Here is a 24,993-nt window from a genome sequence, read left to right as displayed (position 1 = left end):
ACATAATTTTGGAAAGATTAGAAACTTGAAAGCAAACTTCAATTATAAAATATTTCACATATGTAAGATACCGACCTACTCAGACTCAAATCAAAACATATTTTACATTACCTTTCATCTGATCGCCTTTCTCCGCTATCCTTTGCTGAGCTTTTCTGAAAACTCGAAGATGAGTGCCAAAGTCATCAACAAGTCGTGTAGTGAAATAAGGCTGCCAATCTGTTTCCTTTGACCTATTAGACAAGAACATCCAAGAAAATGAATTAATTTATCCTGAACAGAAAGAACGATAATAAATTTCTACTTTTTTTTTCTCCCTGCCAAGAACAACATTGATAGTAAACATGGTAAAGCAAAGAAATAAATCAGTCTTCTAATTGTCTATTCACTGAAAACAAACCAAATATGTTAAAATATCACTCTTGCATCACATTAATATTTATGCTTGAATTAGTTTTAAATCAACATTAGTATCTGGGATACTGTTCTGACTCATGACATTGCCAGGTATCTGTGAGAAATCCTGATATAAATAGTTTACAACCTAGAACTCAAACACTCTCCTAGGTCTTTTTCAGCCACACTCTCTACCATTTGGGAAGGCATCTAAACAAAATAATTTTCTTCTGAATTTTCAGTATATGCACAAGTGAGAAAACACACATTTCACCTGAAACTAAAAGTAATCTAATATTATCAACAATTGATTCCACAGCTTATATGAGGTAATTAACGTGTACCTCCAAAAATGCCCATAGGTTTACATCAAAATATAGTCACTGTTATATTTGCATAAAACTATTTCCTTACTAGTATGAAAACGATAAAGAGATATTCCTATGATGTCTGCGCCTTACTGGTCAACCACAAAATGCACTTGTGCATTATAGGTTTAATGATGCTTGATGTTAGTGATGGCTCTTGCCCTGAACTAAGTATTCTCCTACCCAAACTCTCTCAGACACCTACTTTGTTATAGCAGAATCCTTCTATAAAACTTCTTTTTTGTGTTTGCTCCCTCGCCTGCTCTTTCTTTCCCCTCGAAAGGAATAAGGAACTCTAGAAGAAAGGGAAGTCTACTGCAAAATCTAGAGGGGAATAAGAAGCAGAGCTGTCCCAAAGGGCAGTCGATAATCCTGCTCAACAAACCGTACAGTGATGGAACCGCACAAAACCTCTAGGTGGCAGCCTCATACCACGCTCCCAAATGTGCAGCTCTCATGGGAAAAAAAATTCCCACTGTATTCATTCCCTGCAGAAGCTCACAGGGCTATATAAAAATTAGAGGCGAGGGTGCTAATCTAAACTGTTTCAGCTATATCCAGCTACAGGCGTTATAAATACACTACATCATCTTCTCTGCACAAGAACTGCTGCAACCCTGTGAAATTGATTTGCTTTGTGGAGCAGAACAAAACTGTACAGGAGCAGTGCCTATTTTTGAAGAGCTATAGTGCTGTAGGAAAGAAAAATAAATTTGTTATAGCTTGACCTGCTTTGACACAAACTCAGTGACTGATACTGTCCAATGAAGTAACTTCGCCAAACACACAAAAATATTGAAGCTGGGTAGCCAGGTCCTTTTCATGTAACCCTAGGTTTAGTTGCTGTAACATATTTAGCATAGTTTTCACTACTTTCAACACTGTTTCCTAGAATCTTCACTATTCCACAATCAGTAAGATTATATTATAATGAATTTTTCTTAGTATTAAACCTAGATCTACATCTTTCCCTTCTCGCCAGAAAAGTACACTGACCTACGTTTTCAAGTCAACAGAGAGAAGGGATAGCACATCTTAAAATTCCTAAGAAATCAATTATATTTAGGTGACCCACAGCCTTTTCTGAAGAGAAAACAGGTGCCAATCAGCACAATGGGATGAATACCTGAAATAAAAACTTAACAAAGAAGTAGGTGGATTTAAAGGTATGTGGTACCTGGGCTGAGAAATCAGCCATACTAAAGAAAGTAAATAATTTTCCAAACAAATTGCTTAATCAAGTAGCAGGAAGTCAGCAAACAGCAGAAAAAACATGAAAAAATTAATAAACTATCCATTTGCTCTGGATCAACCCTATTATAAAAAATAATTTACATATGTGACATACCATTTCATTCCCCAGATTACTATTCATTTAAAAATACCCATTGTTCTTACATATTGAAGAGCAACACCACTTTCAAAAGTTATCTGAGCTGATACACAAGTTGAATCCAAGACTATCAGACTGACTTACCTTGGGAGTGGTCCTACTCTTAAATGAAACAGACCTGAGTACAAAGAGGTGATGATTCACAAACTCAGTGCTTAAGTTGCAAAAAAAAAAAAAAAAAAAGGCTATTCAGTAATTTTAGACATTAATCTTAATTTGGAAACGGTCATTTTGCAAAAGACCATGGCTACAAACATCATCATCTCCATTATATCCTTTAAGAGATCAGCAAAAGATTGTAGTTCTTAGACTACTATCTTAAAATTTTACACGTTCTTTCTGTAAACTATACTGAACTATGGCAATAGATAAACTTAAATCACTTATCTACTACCATACAACCCACAGTGTATTGATGAAAATACAAATAATCTTACCTGGCAGAAAACTGAACGAGTGCATACTGAAGAGCCTGCCTAATTTCCAGAAGAAATGATTCATCATCACTTAGTGTATAATACCAATACTGCACATAGTCTCTCAGGGAAAACTGGATTACCTGAAATTGGAAGGAGAAAAATAAATGTGAACTAATGAAAAAGGACTAAAAAAATAAACAATAGATTTTTCTGCCTGATAATGCAAGAACACTTATCTTAAATGGTTAGCACAGTGAACCATACTCCCTTATCATTATAAAATTATGAGTGAAACAATATATTCACATACTGAAACCTCTTATTAATACTCGTTTCCACATATCATCACCACTACACTGACAGACTATAATACGTGGAAAATATACTCAAATATTGCTCAGTATCCTCACCCATCCTCAGTGTTTTCTCACTTATCACTCTCAAATATGATAAAACTTTTAAAATTCTATTTCTTGCTCAACTACTTATACATTACATAGTCAATATTAAAAAAAACCAAACAACAACAAAAACCCCAAACAAACAGAAAAAGGTTAAACAGCCCTGGTTAGAACTTACCTGTTGCAAAGGCTCATCAATTATATTTGCACCTGTCAGTCTTCTGTCAATCTTAATAGGTCTGGCTTCACGTTTCATTTCTTCTATGCACTTGAAAGAAATTGGGAAATGTAACTTTGCAGGTTTTAGGTCTAATTAAAAACCAGTTCTACCGTTTAGGATACATATACCTTCAGTAATGACTTTATACAACATTTTCCACGTTATTGTAATTTATAGAAAATATAGAATCGTAGAATGATTTGGGTTAGAAGGTCATCTAGTCTAATCAATTCCCCTGCTCAATTTGATCTTGAATGTTTCCAGGGATAAGGCATTCACCACCTCCCTGAGCAACAATAATAATGGTGAGGAACTAACCTAAAAACCTACTTCTTGTTCACTGTAAATGTTTGCTAAAATACTAGATCAGAAGGAAATAAAACTCAAATAGTCAGAAAAGGAGGGAAGAGGGAGACACAACAGCAGCACAAGGTAGTTTTTGTGCAAGATTCCAGTTCCCTACTTGATTGTGAAATCTCAGGTAGGTAATTGTTCAGTTGGGTTTTTCTGGTTTCTTTATCCATCTCAATTTATTCTATATGCCAGAAGAAAAATTACTCTTTTGTACCATTGCTACTCAACAGATGAGTCTTTCAAAAGTAGTTGATGGGGGGGGAAAGAAATTATTCTATTGAAGGACTTGCAACTCAGAGCAGTTAACTCCAAGAATGACCTCATCAGAGCTGAGTTTAGGCAGGTGACATACTGAAAAAGAACACCCTTTATCAGTGCTTCTCTAAGTTAAACTAATACTGTCTTTCCATACAGTTCTGATTAGCCGTGCACAGAAATAACAGTGCCAACAACTTACACTACTGCTCAAAATAAGCAATCATTTTTTTCTTCTAGAGAGAAATTTATCACTATACTGGAAACATAGAAGAACTGCCAAAACGATAAATGAAGACAATATAAATCATATATCCAGTGTTTCTGTTCTGTGTGACTCTCCCTAAGTATTGCTCATCCAAACCACTCAACAGTGAACAGCAGTGAAATACCTGAGGCCAGAAGAAAAATCAGCCTGCTTAACCAACTCTGTATCACAATACCAAAGTATTTTGTTGCAAAATTCTGTATATTTTTAAACTTTTAAGACACGGGATCCATTCAATGCTACTTTAATTCGAATAGAGTTGACTCACATTCAAACAATACCCCAACTATATACTGCAAAATATTTTTGTCTTGATGGTTTCAAAAACACCAAAACGATACAGAACTGAATACTGATATACTTTTACTAGGCACAACATAGTTCAAATTGTGAAACAAAGTTGTTAAAAGAGTTCTGATGGACTGCATCCATAAAACCACATTTGGAAAACACGGAGGAAAAACAGAAGCAAAAAAAAGGAGCAGCCACAAAGAAGAGAGAGAGGAAGACTCAGAGAATATGCAAAATTATTAGGCAAAAATCTAAATGTTCATATCCTCACAGGATCCAAGTTTTGGCTTAAGCTTCAGGAATTCATCTTGTCCAGCCTCCTGCTCAAAGCAGAGCTAACTACAAGGTTACACCATTTTTTCATATTCTTTTTCTCCAGTGAAACGTTTATGTACCTACAGAATAATTTAATTTGCTTTTGATATGTTTGAAGACATCTAAAATTTCAAATATGTGCTTTTATTCCATTACAGGTACAACAGTTGACCGTAGTCTCCCTTGGAAAGCATTGCTGGTTTTAAGTCTGCCTTCCAGACACTGACATAGAAGACAAACTTAAAGGAAGGACCAAATGCACCAAAGACAACAACTGTTCTATTTAACTGTCACTTCACACACAATTAATCTGATGCACTTTACCAGTATTAAATCATGACTTAGGAAAAACAAACATCACTTGTTATCATTAAATTTGACACCTCCTTACTTCATTTTAAGCAGGTAGGAAGCACTCATGAGGAATGTGAGACATATACTCCATGAAGTAAGATGCAGCACAGAGTAAAGAAACTCAGGCTCCACAAACACCTAACTGCAGTGACTGAGTAGCTTCAGACTTTATCTTCGCTACACTAAAAGATATTTTTAAGTCCTTTTTTGAAACTATGTTAGGTAATTGTTAAATACGAAATATGCTTTATTTGTACTGTGCCACTATTTCCCAAATCACAGTCACAGGATTTCATGAGCAGACAAGGCACTCATTTACTCATCTGCATCAAATCCATAACATAGCACATGACCCACTGACTTACAGAGATTCAGAAACTAGTCAGGGATCAAATATTCAACTAGTACTTTTAAGTTGTTATCACTGTTATCTAATAGCAATTTGGCAATGTTATACCCAGTCTACAGAAACTCCTTGTCTTTTGGGCAAAGCAGAGACATCAATTATTATAATAACCAAAAATTCCACACTTCTGTAATTTGGAGTGAATCTATAATTCTAATTCAAAAAAGTATTCAAGTTAACAGTTCAGAAGGCTCTAAACTTGCCCTTTGTTCAACACTGTTTTAATGTAAGGTTGCAGACTTATCTTGCAGAGCCAGTACATTATCGCATCGAATGTGTTGCTGACACAAAAGTTATGTAAGACTTGCTTTAAAAAGAAAAGAAAATACAAAACTAATTTTTAAGCCTCCCCGTGTGTATGCAAACAACAACAAAAAAGATATATGGTCTTCCATCAAGTGTACCTTAAGTATTTCTTCTTACTGTGAGGCTTTCATTATATATTCACTACTAAGTATAATAAGCAGTGATCAAGGAAACCTATTGGCACCAAATCCTGTGTTGTAACTTACACTACATTCTACACATAATTTGCATCCACAATTTTTGTGCTCTGTATTATAAATGACTTCTGTAAAGTCAAGCATTTGAACATTCATCTTAGTCTAAAAAAACTCTTAAGAATAAGAAACCTTAACACAATCATAAAACCTCTGATTGTCTTTGTTGAAAAGAGCTGCTTATTTATTTCAGATTATTTCTCAGAGTAACAAAAAATAATTTTATATTAAGGTGAATTCGGTTTCTATTTGGTTCATGGAAGAAGTATAACCTATATAGACTAGCCACTAGAAAAAATATTCCTAGTTCAGGACCACTTAGGATCACAATGGCTTTAAACATGAGAACAATTTCAAGTTAAAAATATTACTTTCCATGAAGATAAGTCAGCAGAAATTTAATGCAGAAATAGCAAACAGGAATCACAAGCAAACTACAAATTTGGGTTCGGTTAGGACTCATCTCTTCTTGCATTGCTAATGAAAAACTCAGTTAATGCAATTTTAATACAGTGGTAAAAAAGAAATGCAAAACACTATTGTACAAGAGAAACAGATTGTAGTTGGTGAACAGCTCCAAAAAAAGCATTTTGTAAGTCAGCTAAAAATAAATACCTTTGGTATTACAAAACTTAAACCCAGAGATTAGTCAAGGCAGGTCAGTTGAGAAAAGTGATGTGTCAATAATCCATATTCAAATCAGAAGTGAAACTACTCAAAGTGCAAAGATTACACAAAAACCTCCACAAGATTTTATTCTTTTATAAAGTAACCAGAGCACACATAAGTACTGAGATAAAAAAAAGTAACATGAATATTAAAAAAGTTTTCATCCATGTATTGGAAATTTGACAGGAAAACTTCTTTAAATCTTCTCTCAAACATGATGATATAAGTAACACTCCATATAAGCGCTAAATTCTATACCACACCAAGAAACCTAGTCCTGTAAAATGAGGTTTAATTAATGGAACAGAACCGTTAGCTGACTTTCCCTTTTTCAGCCTTAACTGTTTTTCATTTGGACCAGTAACCTTATTCTACTGTTTAGAACATACTTAAGTTATAGATTTATTTCAAAAGATTCAACAGTTTAAGTGAAAAGGCTACTTACCAACCAGTTACAAAAAAGTTGTGTTTAGAAAACATACTGCTGAATCACAAGATAAATTTCTGTGTACTACTGATAACATTGAACACTCATGCCCTTTCATACACAGCATGAAGTGTAGTTACCTGACAGCTAAGAAAGAGCAGGATGTTACAGTAAAAACAGCTATAAGATTAAATCTAACATTACTAGCAATCTTGGGGTTAAGCTGCTTTCTCTGTTCTGATGCATGCAAATGGATTAGGACAACATATAACTAAACTTCTGAGCTACCAAGATGTATTGTTTCATAAACCAGGAATTCCTAGAAATTCTACCTTTTGGCTACTAGCAATTTTTTCTGTACTAAACAGATGCAGATTTATCCAATGAGGAACCCTGAATTTAGGTCCATCAACCAAAATTATGTGTTAAGAATTCAGAAAAGGAAAGCTGAAAAGTGGAAAAAGGCACAATTCTTAGATTAAAACTGATTACTAGTGTCATTCTAATTTTCCAAGTTAGAAAATCTGATCTAGAAGACCAGAAAACTTTCCTTACCTTAGGGATCCCAACTGATGTACAAGGGAGAAATGAATGTTCACACTGCTCAAGGTATTTTTCTGAGTTGCTTTTTCCAAATAAAAGTGTAACCACAAAACCCCTAAAATGGAAAAAGAAAGACCAGCTACAACAGCCATCTTTCCCTACCTCTAGAAAATATTTCACAGCAAGTTATAAAATGACAATATATGACAGTTTGCTTACTCTCCTACTCTTTCACAGTGTAGTGTGCTGCTTAAAATAACTGACACAATACTAAGTATGAAGTTTCGCAGTCTTGTATTACGTGTCTTCATATATTCTTATCACATAGCAGCTCTATAAAGTACAGTTTATACTACAGAGCTGCTGTGTGAGAAGAACCTGTGATAACACAGTGTCTATGCTCACAAATATGAAAGAGGGGTACATGGAAAGGGGGGCACATATAGAAGTTGCTCTGGTTGTATTTATACAAAGATTCTTTTACTTCAACACTATGAAGTAATAAACTCTTTAGTAATATGTTCAGGCCACTCCACTGAAGTATAAGCCACAAAAGCACAGTTCAGGAATAAACTGATGTAGTAAGCATAACTAACCACTGATTGCATATGTTTAAAGATTGCACTCAAACTTGCTAACCAGAATCTTGTAGTGTAAATGCTTATCCAATTAATCAAGAGGATTCTCAATATGGTGAATGAGAAATCATTTTACCTCTCTCTAAATAATAGATCTGGAAAAGATTGTATTTTACTTAATTTTTAAAAATTCTTCCAAAGATTACTGGAAGGTCAGCTTTTCTCAAGGACAGAGTAACAACAGAACAAAGGTAAAAGATAGAAAAATGAAGACCACAGACTTATCATTTTCTCCTCGAGTCTGAAAAGTAACAGTCTCGGCTGAATGCTTTGTGAAAGTCAGAAAGCAGGTTCAGAACCATTCCTGATTTGGTCAGCATTTAGAATCATCAACATAGGCAGTCAATCACATATATATGGATGTGATTGAGTATCAATTATTATGGGTTTTGATGACAGAGCAAATTCCCTTAAATGACAAAGCAACCAACGATCCAAGAAATTTCAGTTCTTGCAACATCAGAAGCCCAAGCCTGGCAGGAAAGCCACAATTCACATAATTTTTATTTTACTTCCTTAGGAGTGAAAGAGAGGAAGAAAGAAAATAAGGTAATTAATGCTTAGTAGAAAGAAAAGGCAGATGGAAACCAACAGGCCCAGCACTCAGGATAAAGGATCTGCACCAACACTTGAAAAAGAGGCAAAAAGTGTTTCATGAAGAATAACACCCTGTAATATTCTACACAGGTTAAGGAAACAAAATCTGTATTTTGCCTCCTGTTTTTGATGGAAAGAGCTCAGTTCCCTATATGATGAGTTACCAGATTCTGAATTGAAAAAGGCTATCATAAGTCAGCCTTGAAACAAAATGAACAAGGGAAATTTTGATTTAGAACTTTTATTCATATGTATACAAATGATTTCAGTATTCTTCCACATACACAAAAAAAAATAGTATGTTTACTACAAGCGATCTGTGCAAACATATAGCTGAGAGTAAATCAAAAAGAAATAACTAGAACATAATAGAAGTTAAATAGTATAAACAGACTGATTATATTGATACAGATACGGTATCACCATTGTCTTCCTGCACAGCTCACTGGTGTATAATTTAAATGCTTAGGTCAATACTAAGAATGAGACCAGTTAGGATTCAGCATTTTCTTTTGTTTAAACTGCAAAATGGGACAGCAGCTGGAGTTCCAGCTAGTGGGAGTCAGAAACCTTTGGTATAGGCCACTTTTGGTTTTTTGAGTGAAGTATAAAAACCTAGAAGTAACGTACAATTCAACCATAAAATTCTAGCATAAAAATCCATGTCCAAAATTGTTCTTTTTCTCCAGAAAAGGACATGGTAAATATTATGGACACTACTATAATAAGGAACTACATTTTTATTTTCTAAATTTATGTAAATGATGTTATAACGAAGTTGCAAATCGTAAGTGGAAAAGTTACTTTGTAACATTAATTTGTTTGTTTCTAAGAGAAACATGACTAAGCATTTGGCTGAACTTCTAGGGAATTAATTCAAAAAAAAAAAAAGAAAAAGTAGGCAGGAATAATTTAGATATAAACCTATTTGACCCAACTGGCACTCACGGTTCTGTGTGTTGAATGTTAACGTGTGTCACTCTGAAAAAAATTAACAGTGCAAAAAACGGCCAGATCACGGCCTTAGCCAAAATGTGTATGTTAAAGTAATGAAGTGATGACATTCTACTGGAAGGGCTGAGACTTGCCATCTATGTAAGTAAACACATAATAGGGAGATGGATACAAATTCTGCTTCAACAGATACACTACCTACCACTAGATGAATTTATCCTTAATAAGATCAATTTTTACTGACTAGTGACAAAACCGAACCAAAGCAGCAGAAGAACCACAGAGCTGAGTTGAGAATGAGTGAGCACAGGCACCACAGGCATTCTCGTGGTGACAAATTGTAGCTGGTTTCAGACATACTCTATGAGAGACTGCTTTCACTGTCAGCTTTGAAAAGCCAAGCTAATGAAATTGAGCAAGAATGAAAGATAAGCCCTTATTTTTCATACTGCATGTGCTACCACTAAGGAAGTGGTAGCACAAAACAGTAAACAGAGGAAATCTTGCCCTTTGGACAGACTCTTTGTCTTTTCCTCTGGACAAACAGCCAGCAAAATATGATAAACATACATGCATCAAGACTTAACAAGACAAAAGCATTTACTTGGAAGTGGTTTTACTTTAACTAAATCCTCATTCTAGAAGACTGACTATTCTGATTTTTCAGAGATGGAATGCTAAACTTAATCCAGTTGAAACCCATGCATAGCAGCTCTAATCCTAGCTACAAAACTCTATTACATTTTTTGATGAGACATACAGGAATATACATACATTCTGCACTGTATCGAATAAGAAGGTTAAAACAGTGTTCCAAAGGAAGGAAAAAACCCTTAAAGGTAGCCCAGACACCCCATTAGAAATCAAGTAGGTCTTGGAGAGCCTAGAAATGTTGTTATTCTGCAGATTAGAATTACGAGAGAGAAGAAGGAGGAATAGACATCTTGACTTTGCATTGAAAATGAAAGTTTTAATGGTTACAAGGCAGATATTATAATATACAATGTAATAATGGTGCTAAAGACCATAAAAACTTCACCTGTTTGCTTCCTTCCTGTCTACATAAAGTACGAAATACCTACAGCTGCTGAACTGTTCAAAGTGTAGCATCACTTTCAAACACCCAGGAAAGCATCACTAGCTTTCCTCATGAACCAAGTGCCTTAGGCAGGGAAATGAGACTGTGATAGAAAGGGAGACATAAGTACTTAGTAAGTACCCGGGAAAAGAACTGACACAGTAATAGAAAGTAGGAACTGAAATTAACATTGGTTTTATGTGAGGATTTGTCCTCCAACACCCATTATAAACAGCTAAACTGAGATTTCAAAGAAAAAAAAAAATTCATAAAAAGCTGCTCAAATGTGGAAATATTAATTACATAAAGCCACTACAGATCTTCAGAGCAAGCCATTTGCTACTATTCACATTAAAATTTTATTTTCACAGATAATTATACAAAACACTAAGTAGTATACTTACCCACCCACAAAGCAGAGGATATAAAATGCAAAGTAAAATATAGCGAAGGGTCCAAAAGTTACTAGAAAAAGCACAACGCCAAGACTTCCCCATCCCCATATGGAAAGACTGGTCTGTAATGAAGAACACATAGAAAAGGAACAATTAATATGATATTCATACAACTTTAAATCTCCAGAGCAGTATTTGCAGTTTCTACAAAGCTTGATACATTGTAACTAGATAGGAAATAAGTTTTGCTTGATGAAACAAAAATTACCTTTGTTTTAAAGAGTATATTGCTATCAAATATGTCCCTATTATATTGTCAGCTAGTAGTCCAGTTTAGCCAAAATTAAGAGTATTTTTCTTTCAAATACTGTTACTCATCTCTAATTTCAGACGCAACTATCATCCTTTAAGGTGTCATTTCTTTTTCTTCTCTACCCTCATTTTGTACACTTTTGTTCCTTGAGATCCCCTCCTTCTCCTTCCCCATGAAAAGTTCACTGACATTTCCAAGAAAAAAGCAGGTTTTGTGACAGAACAGGAAGAGACAGAATACAACATTGTTTTACACACCCAAACATGTTATTTTCTACAACCAAGCAATGCTATTTCTTCCCTAGATCAAAGCAGTTGCAAGACTAAAAATGTGTCCCTTTCTCCAGTCAAGTCACAGATGGGTCAACAGGTGCACCAAATATTTGATGCAAATACACTCTTACTCCCTCCCACAAACAAAAGGGAGGAAACTGATTACTCTAACAATTACTACCATAGAAATCAAGGGCATTCAAACAATCCTTTGAAATACCCAAGTAGGATTTTCTTTTAAAACCAGGACACTTAATATATATAAGTAAAAACAAAGAAAATGAGCAAGAGAGAGATCCCTGATTAACACTTTTGTCCACACAGGTATTACCACATTCCTAGAAGAGATCTGGTTTAGCAGGCAGGACTAAATACTTTGGCAGTGGTGGGGAGACAAGGGTTGTTTGAAAAATCCATGGGGCACTTAAAGCTGGCCACAAAAACATCTGTGGGACTGGTGGGATTGCATAAATGGAGCAGCGCTTCACCTGCACTGGAGGAGCCACCACAAATACAAAAAAAAGCAGCAAGATTCAGGTTATTGTGCCAATATAGGTTACAATATAAGTGCATTTATATACACACATATATACATACATGATCTATCAGTATAGACAGATGTGTGTATGCACATACATATATGTATATGCACAGTAATCTAAAAAAACAAGGTTGGGAAAACCTGACTGATCTTAGCTACAATAGTTTTTAGACCTTCACAGTGTTGCAATGCAGTCAACAAAACTTACATAAATTTAATTCAACCCAGTCTCTAGCTCAATCTGGAAAGCATGTTTCAGCCAAGTCCCAAGAGTGTGAAACCAATGATGACAAGTATTTATAGGCCACCGAAACTGTTCCAGTTCTAAGGTTCTCAACTTCTTTTTCTTTTTGTTGTCTAATTTACGCCTTTCCTAACAGTGATCAAATGATACCCTGATGGGAACTCAGACAACTGCTATGTCAACAAGTAACACTAAGGAAGTATTTAAATAAACTCGTCTTGCAGTTTGACATTTAGAAAACAAGCAGAGATTGAACACCATATTTGCAGAGAGCTGTTTTTTAGCTTTTAATATGGAGGACAGGGGAAGCTTGGCTACAGCCCATTGCTCTCAAGGATGATTTAGATTTAATCTTTTCATCTTAGGCACAGGATTAAAAAAAAATCAACTTTTTCAAAACAAAGTTTTAGAAATCCTATAAACAACGAAGACTTCTATATAAAGCAGCTCTAATTATTTTCTGAGAGCAACACCAAAAAAGTGAAATCACAGCTCTGAGGAGAGACTGTTTCACAAATCTAAACTGTAAGAATCAGAATTACTTCATTCTTCCCAGTTATAAGTTTAATGGAACACGGAGATAAAATTCTATTTTCTTCCTAGTTAAGTTTCTTTGTAAAAGATATAATCTATACCGGCTTTTTTCTTAGTCTTTGAGGCTGGGAAAAATTAAACATACCAGTACATAGATGAGTGTAATTAAAGTGCTGCAATTAAAATACTGCATTGCAAGTTATTCAATTCTATTTAAGATGAAAAAGTGCTTTATTAGATGATATAAACCATACAATCCACACAGCTAAAATGCTGAATCGGTGCTACATTGAAAAAAAAAAAGAAAAATCTTGATCATGATTGGGTAGAAGATTTTGTTGTTTTGTTGACTCAGGATTAGTAAATGCAGTAGATAATTGTGTCCTTTCTGAAGAGAGCCTACAGAAAAGATGGAGAGAAACTATTTACAAGGGCATGTAGTGACAGGACAAGGGGGAATGGATTCAAACTGAAAGTGAGTAGGTTTAGATTGGATATTAGGGAAAAATTCTTTACTGTGAAGGTGGTGAGGTCCTGGAATAGGTAGCCCAGAGAAGCTGTGAATGCCTCATCCCTTAAAGTGTTCAAGGTCAGGTTGGATCAAGCTCTGAGCAACCTGGTCCAGCAGGATGTGTTCCTACCCATGGGAAGGGGCTTGGAACTAGATAATCTTCAAGGTTCCTTTAAACCTAAACTATCCTATGATTCGATGATAAACTCTTTGGAAGGCAGAGAGAAGAGACACACCAATCTACAAAAACAATCAAACGAAAAACCCAAAACACCCTGGCTAATGCAACAATGAAGAAAAAAAAACAAGATCTCATTGTACATCTAAATTTCAGTATAAAAAAGAAAGCTCTGCCTAATTATGCCCTCATAAAACTTCTGCAGAACACTACAAGCATCAGGAAGATAGGGAAGATATACACACAGAAAATAACATTTAATCAGGGTCTTTATTTTGTCAAAAAACCACTGTGCTTAATGGCATCATTTTAAAAAGTTTAAGTTCTAAATATGGGGTAAGCACTCTAAATGACTTAATTAAACTAGATGGCAGGATGCATATTCAGAGTTGGATGAATGCATAATTAACAAAGAAAGTTCTATAACTCTAATAAATAAAACAGTAACCTTTTGTCCTCTGCTCTAGTTTTGTAATTTAGCATACGGTTACAAAGATTCAAATCTCATTTGGTATTTTAATAGGATTTCTTATAATTCATACAACTTGGTATACTGCAGTAAATACAACTGATACTGGCCCAATTCTTGTATACTCTAAATGTGTGGTTTATAGTCTTACAGATTTTGAGACATTCAAAGGGATTTAATCATCAGGATGGTACCCTTTTGGCTGACTGTAAATAAAACTTCTCCTAACTTCACACTTCTAAAAGGCACTTCAGCAGTATAACTCCTAGGAAAAAAATTAAAACTTTGTGTAAAGTTCCTTAAACACATCAAAATCTAAAAAACCAATAAAATAACATCTAAACATTACACAAACATGACTACACAGCTGGTTAGTACAAAAATAGGTTCAGGTATTTAAATTCAAACCCTGCTTGCAACTTATTTCCAAATCAGTTTTATTTATGATATTAATTTTTAGAAGATTCACAGATTTACTAAAGCTCTGTCTAGCCTGACTCAAGTTAACTACAGGGTGAATGCTTATCACTCTTGACAGAAAGAACAAGCCAGTCTTCTGAATAAACGGCATAAATGCTGGCATTTAAGTTGCAGCTATTCAGACCCTGGATAGCTGACGTGCCCTATGTTGGAAGGACAAACTTTCAAGCTGAACTGGCATAGTGCTGTTCCCTGACTTTCAAGGAAGTAGGGACATTAAAAGGCTAAAGAAATACACAGGCCTTAGTTCTGTGGTAGGCATGTTTGGGTACATACCATGTACACACACACACAGATAAAGGATCTTTATTGCAGATCAACAACTGTTCCACCTCATCAGTTGTAGCCATTTTTGCTTACCACCACTACAAACAGCATATGTTTGCCCCACCATCACCACTTCTTAGCTTTCAAGTCCAAGATTTCACAGACTTCTGCAGTGTATTACTAAGGTCATATATACAACAGGCTAATGGAGCGTCATGATCACACACGGTAACTTTCCACAGTATGGAACTGGTTTAGCAAATTAAATTGCAGTTGAAGTTAAGGGTTGTCTGTAAGCTCAAACAGTGCACTGCAGAGCCTCATCAGGTGAGAACAGACACACACAGGTGAATATTAACACATGCTTGATTCAGCTTTTAGGGACAACAATATCACCTCAATGACACCACCAGTTTTTTTTACTAGGTTTTGGGCATTTTTCCCACTGTATACAGCCAACCGCTAAAACTGGTAGATAAAGAATTTGCTTTCTTACATACATCTGCCTTCTCTTTCTTTGGTTCCTGCTTCCTAACCACTGCAACACTGTGATGGTCTTAACTGCAGACCCTTATGGCTAGCAGTGCTAAGCTATGACTGACTATATGCCTTAACATGACCATTCACACAGGACCTTATATAAATCCACAACGGCAATGACTTATTCCCATAAAGAGCAAAATTATGTCTTACTAAAAAGTAGCTTCAATAGGTTTCTTGTTTGTTTACTCCAGCTGGCAAAGCTTTCAGACCTTTGACTCTCTCCCATCTTTGAGCAAAATCCTCAGCCTTGACACACCTTAAAACGATTCACCAGGGTAACATAGGTTTGTTGTTTGGATTTAAACTAGTGCTGTCAATTTTAGCCTGCAACTGGCAGTAAGACATACAAGTGTTTCTAGTTTACTGCAAAACAAGCGCTACTCCAGAAGTCCAGATGACAAGCTCCTTCTATCCTCCTTGGTGCCACCAAACAGCAGACACATGTGTTTTCTCTCAAGGCGTCAAGTGCCGCTGTCCTCTCACTCCAGCAAAAAGCTCCTGTTCCAAGCACTTGTCTCTCTTCACAGTTTCTCCCCATATTCAGAGGAACTGTGGTTCCAAGCTTGGAGATGCAGTACGAGAGGAAATAAAGAACACCAATACAGAGAAGTCAGGCTCTGGAATCACCTGCTTGTCAATCTTAAAGCTTCAGAAGAATAATACTTAAGTCTTACAGTAGCATCCAACAGACCTGTACAACATGGGAAGATTGCTGATTGTGATTGTTTTCAAATTTAATGGCTGCAACAGAATAAGTTGCAAATAATAACTTTGAAAGAACAGTGTCATTAAAAAAAAAACAACACCATGTTTCTTTGCTCAGAATTCTTTTACTGTGTTTATCAAATTACATTTGTCCATTAATACACTAAAAACTATTGTAGCTGACCTGTCCCAAACAAGACATTGATAATCAAACACTGCTTTCCATTTGGGTAGTTGAAACTATTGCAGTTTTTCTAATAGGCTTTACCAAATGTATTTAATGCCTCCTCTGGGCTCACATTAAAAAAAATTGCCAGAGATTACATATAAAGTAGATGTCAAGTTTAATTTTGTTAATTCTACACATCTGCCTTTTAATTTGACTTCCATTTTGAGTGTAAATGGAGCATGTTAACATATAAACCTTTCTATAATTAAGGTGAATGTCATTTTTGTCAAGTGATTAAAAACATTATTTTAGGTTTCAAATTACTGTCTCTTCACTAGCCTGACAAGCAAAATTGGAAAGCTGTACTAACTGGAGTGCCAATTTCACTCCAGAGAAATTGTTACGTTACAGTACTCAGAGAAATATTTAACAATTGTAAAATAAACCATTAACAACTCCATAACTACCTTCTCCCATCTGGAAAAGTTACAGCAGTCAACTGAAAGACATGTCAAACAGGGTTTTGAACTGTATATTGTGGTTTCCTAACATTACTAAAGGTCTCTTTTTAACCTCTTTCTTCTTATCCTTTCTTCCTTTTTCCTTTCTCAGCCCAAAAAGGTAAAGCAGAACAAAACCCTGAGCCCCACTGGCACTTCATAATATGTAAAAATAATTGTAGTGAATCTACACAACAATTTACTGCAGTACTCACAAGAAAACTCTTGGGATTTTTTTAAAATTTTTTTAGAAAGAATTTTACGTATTTTATTTTGCTTTTACTGCTCTAAGTTTAGATTTATTATTTTTCCCAAGGCAAGCTTAAAATACTAAAGCATATAAATATACACTGATCATTTTGTAAATAAATAAAATTGCACAATTAATGTTAACAGTTAAGAAATTGAAGAAAATTAAGTTTCTTCTGCATAAGTACAGTGTTCCTGCTGATCCCTCCGTGTTACAAGGCTGGAAACTTTCCTCTTCTGTTACACAAGAGTCCACCTGTCCACTCTCTACCTCACTCAAGTCTTCTTCCGCTCAATGCACACCTCGCATGTCAAATGGTTTAACTGGTTAACAGTTGGATTAATTCAAATGCAATCATGTCTAATTGTATTGAGTTCAGATTTTCCTGCTGTTCCTTACACTGCACGAAACAGTAAAGCTTTTGTGATCTTTTTGCCCTCCCCTCCCCTACACCTATACAAGGCAGCCTAACAAATTAGGCTTTTACAAAGAGGTGATAATTTTTCATCTATGCTCTAAGACCACTATTACTGCACTATTGACCATTCATGAAACTCATTTTTAGAAGCACAAACCTTTCAATGAAAATACATGGGAACATTTTCTTAAAATACATAACATTATAGTGTGTAACAAGAGAGTTTAAAAGTTATTGTGCATATTACTTCAATGTCAGTATTTATCTAACTAATTCTAGTAGTAAAACCCGCATGTTTGCAAAAGTCAGAATATGAATATTGAATTAGTAACATAATTACAATAAAAATAGAAAAATTATGTTCAATATTTTTACACAATTGCAAGAAAAAGATCAGCCTTTCAGTTAACACTTCCAGTTCCACCAGAAATGGTAAATATTTTCAATGTCAAACTTTCTTTTCAAGTGAAAAAAGCAGAGTAAAATTCAGCCTGGAGTCAAGAGTCAAGACTAGTAAAGATTATTTTTAGTTCCTCTCTCACACCTGCTCTGCCAGCACTGCTGATCACTACATGAAATTAGGAAGTGAAAATTTTCATTTAAACTGACCTTCATTTTACTAACCTTTATTTTCAGCATTAACAGCTGAAATTTTATTATACCAGGGATATCAGCAAGGGACAGAAAGCCTCATTTCATGTCACTGTTTCTTGAGGATGGCCCAAGTATTTCTCTTATTACAAAAAACAAGAGGCAACATTCACAGACACACATTTTTCCTGATAGCATGCATGAATTAAAACCCACTCTGAATCATGTTCTAATTTAAAAGGATATGGAGTTTTGATCAAATTTAAAAGAAGTACTTAAGCATCTTGGATAGCAATGGGAAACAAATGATGTAATTCCACTTTCAGCTACTTTCTTAAATGTGAAAGTCACATACTCAAACTCAACTTTAATACTTTTTCCAGGAAAAAGTGATCTTTTTCCTTTGTAACAATCCATATTGACTTGTATCCAAGCTAATTTAGTTATCTGGACAGAAAACATGACAAAAAAATGAAAGCATTTTGGATCACCTTAGGTGATTGAAACAGGGCCAGGTTTATTGCTTGACAGGATCGCCTAAGGTGATCTAAAGTGAGAAAATAAAGTAATCCTTCTAACTCTATCTTGAATTTAAGCCAATGAGATAATCCAGGTTGTTCTACATACAGCCTCTGCATAAACAGATTACATGTATTTCAAGTCTTTCTAGTGCAAAACAATTGCAAAGGGGAGAGAGGGGGAAGCCCCCAGAATCTTTATCAAGTGGGAAAAAAAAGCCTCTGTACTCCTAAAGAGCTAAAAATAATGAAGTCACATGCTCTTTAGTCGAGAAACTGTTCTTGTGTATTTCACTTGTGACTACTGCTCAAGCAGCATTTTAAGCTTTTTTACTGTCTTGCCTTCAACTGCACCAAGGAGTTATTTAAAAGGTTTTTTTCACCAGTATTTTCTTCCCTCACTGCTAAAGAAACCTGATTCCACTGAATGAACTTAATCATCAGCTTTGCTTCTAGAACAACTTCTACTACTTAAAGTTCCCAATATTTATCTGGAAGCAAATACATTAAATCAGTCTCTCTCCCTAAGAATCAGGTCTCATAGGCAGTCTCTATGTCTCTTCTAATAAAAACTAGAGGGTAAAGCTCAGGGATCCTACAGAAACAGTTGCATGGGACACATTTTTAAAAAGGTTCTTCGTATCTTAACAGCTGAGCTTTTGGAAGGTAGAGATTTCTTTAGTTCTAAGCTCTTCTTCCACGGTAGTGGTAACTTCAGCTCAACACCCTTTCTGCCAAGCAATAAACATCCGCCTATTCTTTCAACTTAAATCTCCATTATTTATGCCATTACCTGTATCAGCTCATACTTACTAACAAAATTTATATCAAAGTTATATATATAAATTATTTGGGACACAGTCTTCAATTTAAAGGCAACCCATTCCTGTCTATGATCTTTATAGGGAGGACAAAGTGGAAAAAGATGGGTTATAAGACATCTGATGAACAGTGATTACTTTTCTTAAATCCATTTTTTTTTCTATGGAGACACCACACAATTTCACAGCAGTGGCTGGGTGCCAAATAGTTTGTGCAATCTTTAATTGACAGTCAGCTTTTAAAAAAAATATGCACAGTGATCCAGTGATATCCACAAAAATATCCACAGTGATCTGTTTCAGAAAACCTCAGTAACTTCAAACCACAACCACCCCACAAAAACAAAAAGTGAAACAAAGTAAAACAAAAACCCCCAAGTTTTTGCAAATATAAAACTGTCAAAGACATAAAGATATACTAAAGACAAACTACATAAAATTATGAACATTTTGGAACTGCACACTGCAGCAGCAGCTATTGAGCTTTTTTTTTGCTTTTTCCTAACAACTCATTTAATGTAAGCAGCAGACAATACCTTCAAATTTTACACTTAAAAAAATACTAAGATTTTTGTTTTTACCACTTGATGACTTGATTGAAAGCATCAATAAGCAAATAATTATTTTCAAGCAAACTTCTCAGAATCAGAGGTTTCTTCTAAACAGACTGCTAAACCATACGTTTCAATTCATATCTGCAGGATGTGTGAATTTTTTTTTTTACTGAGAGTTAAACTGTATGTGCTTACACATATTTTGCATATACATAAATATTATACATACACACAAAATCCAGTACTTAAGTTTACTGTAGAAAGATTTAGTCATTAACTTCTAAATAACCTGTTACTACTTTGGCTTCCTCAGGCTATAAAATTAGTCATCCAAGAGTTTTGTTTAGTTCTTTAATCCGCTGGTGATATCATATGTGCTATTTGATACTTGTAGCACAATTTTCAGCAGTATCCCACTAACTTTAGCACGAAACTACTAGGTATGCAGTATAGTGGTTTACTCTGGTTTTTTATTCTTTTAATACTACATACCACAATCTAACAGTTCCCAAATAAGCAACATTTCTCCTCTGGATGAAAAAGTTATTTTAAAAATACTACGCTATCAACATAACTTTAGAATATTTTCATCCGGACCAAATATAAAGATCAACGTGATTCTGTGATACTTGCCTTATTAGGTTAGGACACAAATGTGAAAGAGTATAAATGGGCGAAAGCAATTCACATTATCTATCACAATTGCCAGGAGTCCTTCAGTAATACTCACCCTCCTACCTGACATTCAACAAGACTAAAAATTAACTTCTACCTTGTCCTTAGTGAGCAAGGCTGTTTCTCTAACTAGTCAGTTATGTCATGTATCTTTGTAGAATTATTTTGGTAAATGAAATAATGTGGTTTAAAAATCTCTATCCATCACCACTCTGGTAAGAAAGTCTTTTTCTTTTTAATTTATTATAAAGGAGAAGAAAATCTCTAAGCAACAATGTAGTGTTCAGAAGGAGAAACCACACTGAATTTCTCAGCTCTGATGTCAAATGGCACCTTGACTATAGGTAGTACTGCAACCACTATCATGGAATCCAGAAAGTCAAAGCTCAACAGAAAGCCAATACAAATGATTTTCCAGACCATACTGGTACCAGAAGAGCTTTAGCACAGTATCCCACAGCCTCCTTATCACAAAATTGGTGAGGTATGGGCTGGATGAGTAGATTATAAGGTAAGTGGAAAATTGACTGGATTGCTGGACGCAGAGACACCATCAGTGGTGCAAGTCCAGTGGGCAGCAAGTAAGTAGGCAGGAACCTTCAACGATCAGTATGGGACCGATGAAGTTCAATGACTTAATAATGTGGGTGATGGGACACAGGGAACTCCCAGTAAGTCTGCACAGAATACCAAAGTGGGGTGAGTGCTCAGTACACTGGAGGGTTCAGAGGGGTGTCAATAGGCTAGAGAAATGGGTTGACAGGAACCTCAGGAAGTTCAATGAAAAACAAGCACAAGTTTGCATCTGGGGTGGACACAATACCCTGGGCCACAATACAGTCTGGGACCCACTCTCTGGGAAACAGCTCTACAGAGTGGGACCCAGAGCTGGGCCATAAGGCGAACACATGTCGGCAGTGTGCCCTCATAGTGGGTGGACAACAGTACTGTACCCTGTATCAACAGAAATGTCACCAGCAGGTCCAGCAAAGTGACTCTTCTTCCGTATTTGAACACTCCTAGAGTCCTGTGTCCAATATTGGTCTCCCTATTACAATACAAATCCATCCGGAAACCAATGTACAATATCCAATTCCACCACAAGGGATTTTGTGCCAAAACAAAACATATCCATATAATGAAGCCACATACTGGCTATACTGGCTACCAAGAGAAGGGTAGATTTAGAGAGGTTGTTGGTGCTCCCAATTTATATTCTAACCCTCTTTTACGTGACTGAGAAGTAAAACAATTTTTAAAAGTATTATCACCTTCCTCCACTCCTTGATGCTCATCTTTATCTTCAAATATAAACAAGTAAGAGCAGTAGTCTCTATACACCTACCACCAACATAATAAAAGGCATCTACTGCCTAAGCATTGGAATCTGAAGAAAGAGCTACCAACACAGTATTGACTGATTTTAATACTTAGGGGGGTTGTTTTATTCTAATTCCAAGACCTCAATCAGTGCCAGCATTACAAACTAGTTTCAGTTTGGAATCCTGCTTGCAATGATCACCTCTTCACTATATCTAATTACTCTTGTCAAAAATTTACTCATAGTTCCCCAACATTTTTTACAAGTATGGATTACTTTTTAATCAGCACTGTAATTAGCAAAATATAAAATGAAATGGATATAAAAATAGAAGAACTTCAAAGCAGAGTATGCACCATAAAGAAGCAGTTTTCAGTACACAAATAACAAACAGATCCCAAGCTGCAAATATAGTACATTTTAAAGAAACTTTAATCCACTGACAGAATACTAGCACCTTCCTCTGAAAACTGTGATGATACTCCACTGTTTCCTTCTTAAGTTTGAATTTAATAAAATTCTTGGACTGCCATACATGTTCTCCAGTTACAAAACACAAAAACTCTGATACAACCACTATTTCACTATAAATTCCCAGTGGTCTCTGAGAGTACATCTGAACTCCAACAAGGCCAAATTTCCTATGAAGCATGCTTACTGGATGAAGACAAAATAACCATGGAGACAGCTGTTACACAAAATGACACAAACCTCTATAAAGCTAGAGTAAGCCTCAAAACTTGCAGTTTCTGGCAGCTGCTTTTCTGGACAGAATATCATCCAGTTGCATAAAATAAAGCAATAGATAGAGATTAGTTCAGCACTCCACAATATTCAAAGAAGACTGAAAGTTTAATAAGCAGCTGATGCCTAACTCTTGGGAAAATGGACAGTGCCAACACAAAAAATCAGCATTTTGAGGGTATGGTAAAAAATGCCCTTTCTTAAGAGTGAGGGGGAATGTTTAAATATTATTGTCTTTTTCCAATGGGATAAGTGCAACGGGAATATAATAAAAATAAACCAAATCTTCCCCCTTCACGTGTTTAATATTCCCCTTTCCTAATCCCTCTTCCAGTTCTTATTGCTTGTGTGCTTTACCCACTGACTTCCAAGAGATGTTTGGCTCACCATCCTTTTTGGGAAGGCATACTTGCTCTGTGCATCCCCTTCATGGTCCTCTGTGCACTTTTGCCTTTTCCTGAATACTGTTACTGAGAAAACTATTGTCTGCTGCCTGCACAACCCTGAGAAACTTTGCAAGTTTCACCAAGCGATTTGCTACAGAACGCTGCTCACAGGCACTGCAATGTGTAGCTCAGAAGCAAACAGGTAAGTGTAAGTAGGGCGGAACCTCCTACAATTTTTCCAGTAATCTGTTCCACAACCTCTGTTCATCTGGCCTCTCTATGGAAGTAAAATGCCTGCTGAGTATCCTAGATGAACCTTTTAGCCTCAAGTAGTCTTCTCTTTCCTCACAAAAAATCTGGGCCCAGAATCAGTATATCAGCTATTCCCTGGGTATCTCTCAGATGCATATACTACCTCTATCACTAAGACACTGAAGAAGGAAAGCAAGTGTGAATATCTACAAATAATGTTTATGCAGAAGGACACTTCTATGAACTTGCTGGAACACTTCACTCTCAAACATCAGGGCATGGAATATTTCCAACATATTTCAATGAATTTGAAGGGGGAGGGGGAAAGGAAACCACAGAACGGGTGCATCAACATTTGCCACTTCAAGATTATAGACTGAAACTAATTATAGATAAAACTAATTGAGTCATTTGAGTATCCAGTTCTCAGGGCAAGTTTACAGAAGATATCTAAAACCTTGAATCAATGCCACTTGGTCAAGAAAAAAGAAAGAAACCTCACCGAAGTGGAGCTACCAAACCTTACTCATAACTTTTTGTGGAGTCAGAGATACATTCAGAAGTCACAGAAGAAACTATGACATTCCCTGTTTTCAAAAGGACAGAAATTATTTTGGATATTGATTCCCTTTAGAACTTCACAGAAGGAAATGCAGAATAGCACTATGCACTTCTCTAGCACTGGACTGTGCAGCTGTTGATTTGGCACCTTCTCCCTTGTTCCCACCCTCATATCTCTCCAGAAGTCTGGTTCACCAAGGCAAAAGAATGCAGTTGCTGTTTAGCTGCTAGACCTGCTACAAGAAGCCTGGTGAGAGGGAGAAACCTCTTTAGCAGCAGCCCAAACCAGATCCAGTCAAATATCATGTTATATTGGGATTATTAAGATAGAAACATTATTTAAAATAGAAAACAAAAAAAGGTATGAGTAAAATAAAGAACAATTAAAAGTAACAGTAACAGGCAATGGAAGACCATTGGAGAATTCAATAAAGGAAAATATCTAATAAAGTAATGGAAGAGCTTAGAAACATTTCTAGAAATATTGTTTGCTGTTGGTCTCACTCTTGCTAATTTACAATCTTTTAAAAATATTTTTCAAGAAGCTGTAGTAGTTCAACTGTTAACTGAACAACAGAAGACCAATACCATTTAAAGTCCAGACCTTAAAATCAACATGAAGAAATAAATATAAAAATTATTTCAAAGTTTTAGGCACACATGCAAATCAAATTAATGGAAGCATGACGCATTAACCTAGTGTTGTAAAGAAATATCTTTTTGTCAAAAGAATGAAAATTATATTCATAAAAACAATGTTTTCCACAAGAATTTTTTAATTTTATAGAATAAAAAATTTATAATAATTAATTATTCATTCATTATATGTACCATTGGATTAAATTCATAATTCAGATATTAATTCACAACATTTAAAATTTCCATAGTATATGATTTTACTTTACAAAGTTGATGATATTTCAGTTTGTTAGTAT

At 35.4% G+C, this 24,993-nt stretch overlaps 1 protein-coding gene across 5 annotated transcripts in view; it reads right to left on the bottom strand.

Moving 5' to 3' along the window:
- The window catches only part of SNX13 (sorting nexin 13), a 65,258-nt gene that overhangs the window by 33,220 nt on the left and 7,045 nt on the right, over positions 1 to 24,993 (bottom strand). For 4 of the 5 annotated variants that reach the window (XR_007628618.1, XM_050312444.1, XM_050312438.1 and 1 more), the window contains exons 2-6: positions 11,251 to 11,363; positions 7,592 to 7,694; positions 3,156 to 3,245; positions 2,595 to 2,716; positions 112 to 233 (exon numbers count right to left, since the gene is read on the bottom strand). Coding sequence is in view for 4 of the 5 variants with exons in the window: in XM_050312444.1 (XP_050168401.1) it covers positions 112 to 233; positions 2,595 to 2,716; positions 3,156 to 3,245; positions 7,592 to 7,694; positions 11,251 to 11,363 (550 nt within the window). In the remaining variant the exon portion in view is untranslated. Of the gene's footprint in view, positions 1 to 111; positions 237 to 1,280; positions 1,307 to 2,556; positions 2,717 to 3,155; positions 3,246 to 7,591; positions 7,695 to 11,250; positions 11,364 to 24,993 lie in introns of those variants that run through there. The other variant, XM_050312464.1, reaches the window with a different exon arrangement.

This window comes from Myiozetetes cayanensis, unplaced genomic scaffold (genome assembly GCF_022539395.1).
Source record: "Myiozetetes cayanensis isolate MyiCay16 unplaced genomic scaffold, myiCay2020 scf1, whole genome shotgun sequence".
Lineage (NCBI taxonomy): Eukaryota > Metazoa > Chordata > Aves > Passeriformes > Tyrannidae > Myiozetetes > Myiozetetes cayanensis.
The sequence above is the reverse complement of the archived record's forward strand: the minus strand, read 5'-3'. Positions and strand labels throughout refer to the sequence as shown.